The sequence below is a fragment of the Eimeria mitis genome, genomic scaffold (assembly GCF_000499745.2).
Source record: "Eimeria mitis Houghton genomic scaffold, Emh_scaff3586, whole genome shotgun sequence".
Taxonomy (NCBI): Eukaryota; Apicomplexa; class Conoidasida; order Eucoccidiorida; family Eimeriidae; genus Eimeria; species Eimeria mitis.
The window spans coordinates 5,233-5,860 of record NW_013571930.1 but is presented as its reverse complement, the minus strand read 5'-3'; the positions used below and the strand labels follow the sequence as shown (position 1 = coordinate 5,860).

The window sequence follows — 628 nt, the reverse complement described above, 5'->3', positions numbered from 1 at the left end:
CTTATTTCATCAGACGCTCATGCACCAATGCAAGAACCCCTCTGTACACAATAAACTCATGCATGCATGCGTATATGCTTTCGGTATTAGTCTGAGGCGAATGGGTTGGTGGGTGATGAGTTGAGGCGTAGTGAGTTGTTGTTGTTAGCAGCAGCAGCAGCAGCAGCAGCAGCAAGCTGCTGCTGCTGGCTGTCTGTTTTTTTAATTTGTTGGGCGTTTGGTGTTATTATAGATGAAACGGGGGGGGAGGGGCTGGGGGCCTGGGAGAGCTGAGAAGGGGTCCTCCTTAGGGGTTCTGGGGGGCTGGTGCTGCGGGGGCTGTTGCTGCTGCAGTGCTGCTGCTGTCTATCTGCTTTGCTGCTTGTAGATAGCTGCTGCTGCAGCAGATGCTGCTGCTGCTGTATCTGCTGCTGCTGCTGCTGCTGCTGCTGCTGCTGCATGTGGGGATGAGTAAGCGGAGATATGTATTGCGTCTCCTGCAGCAACCTAATCGAGGCCCTCACCTCTGTTACGTCTACCCCAGAGCCACATAAAAACAGCAGCATAGCATCCAGAGCCTGAAAAAAAAAAAATAAAATAAAAAATTATATTAATTTATTATTTTTATTTGTTTTTTATTGTATTTTGT

At 48.4% G+C, this 628-nt stretch overlaps 1 protein-coding gene across 1 annotated transcript in view; it reads right to left on the bottom strand.

The window, feature by feature from the left end:
* Positions 1-86: 86 nt before the first annotated feature.
* EMH_0067540 (uncharacterized protein) overlaps positions 87-628 on the bottom strand; it is a gene marked incomplete at both ends in the record, with an annotated part of 4,105 nt that continues 3,563 nt past the window's right edge. The window contains one exon of the mRNA XM_013498635.1: positions 87-557. Coding sequence (XP_013354089.1) covers positions 87-557 — 471 coding nt within the window. The remainder of the gene's footprint in view (positions 558-628) is intronic.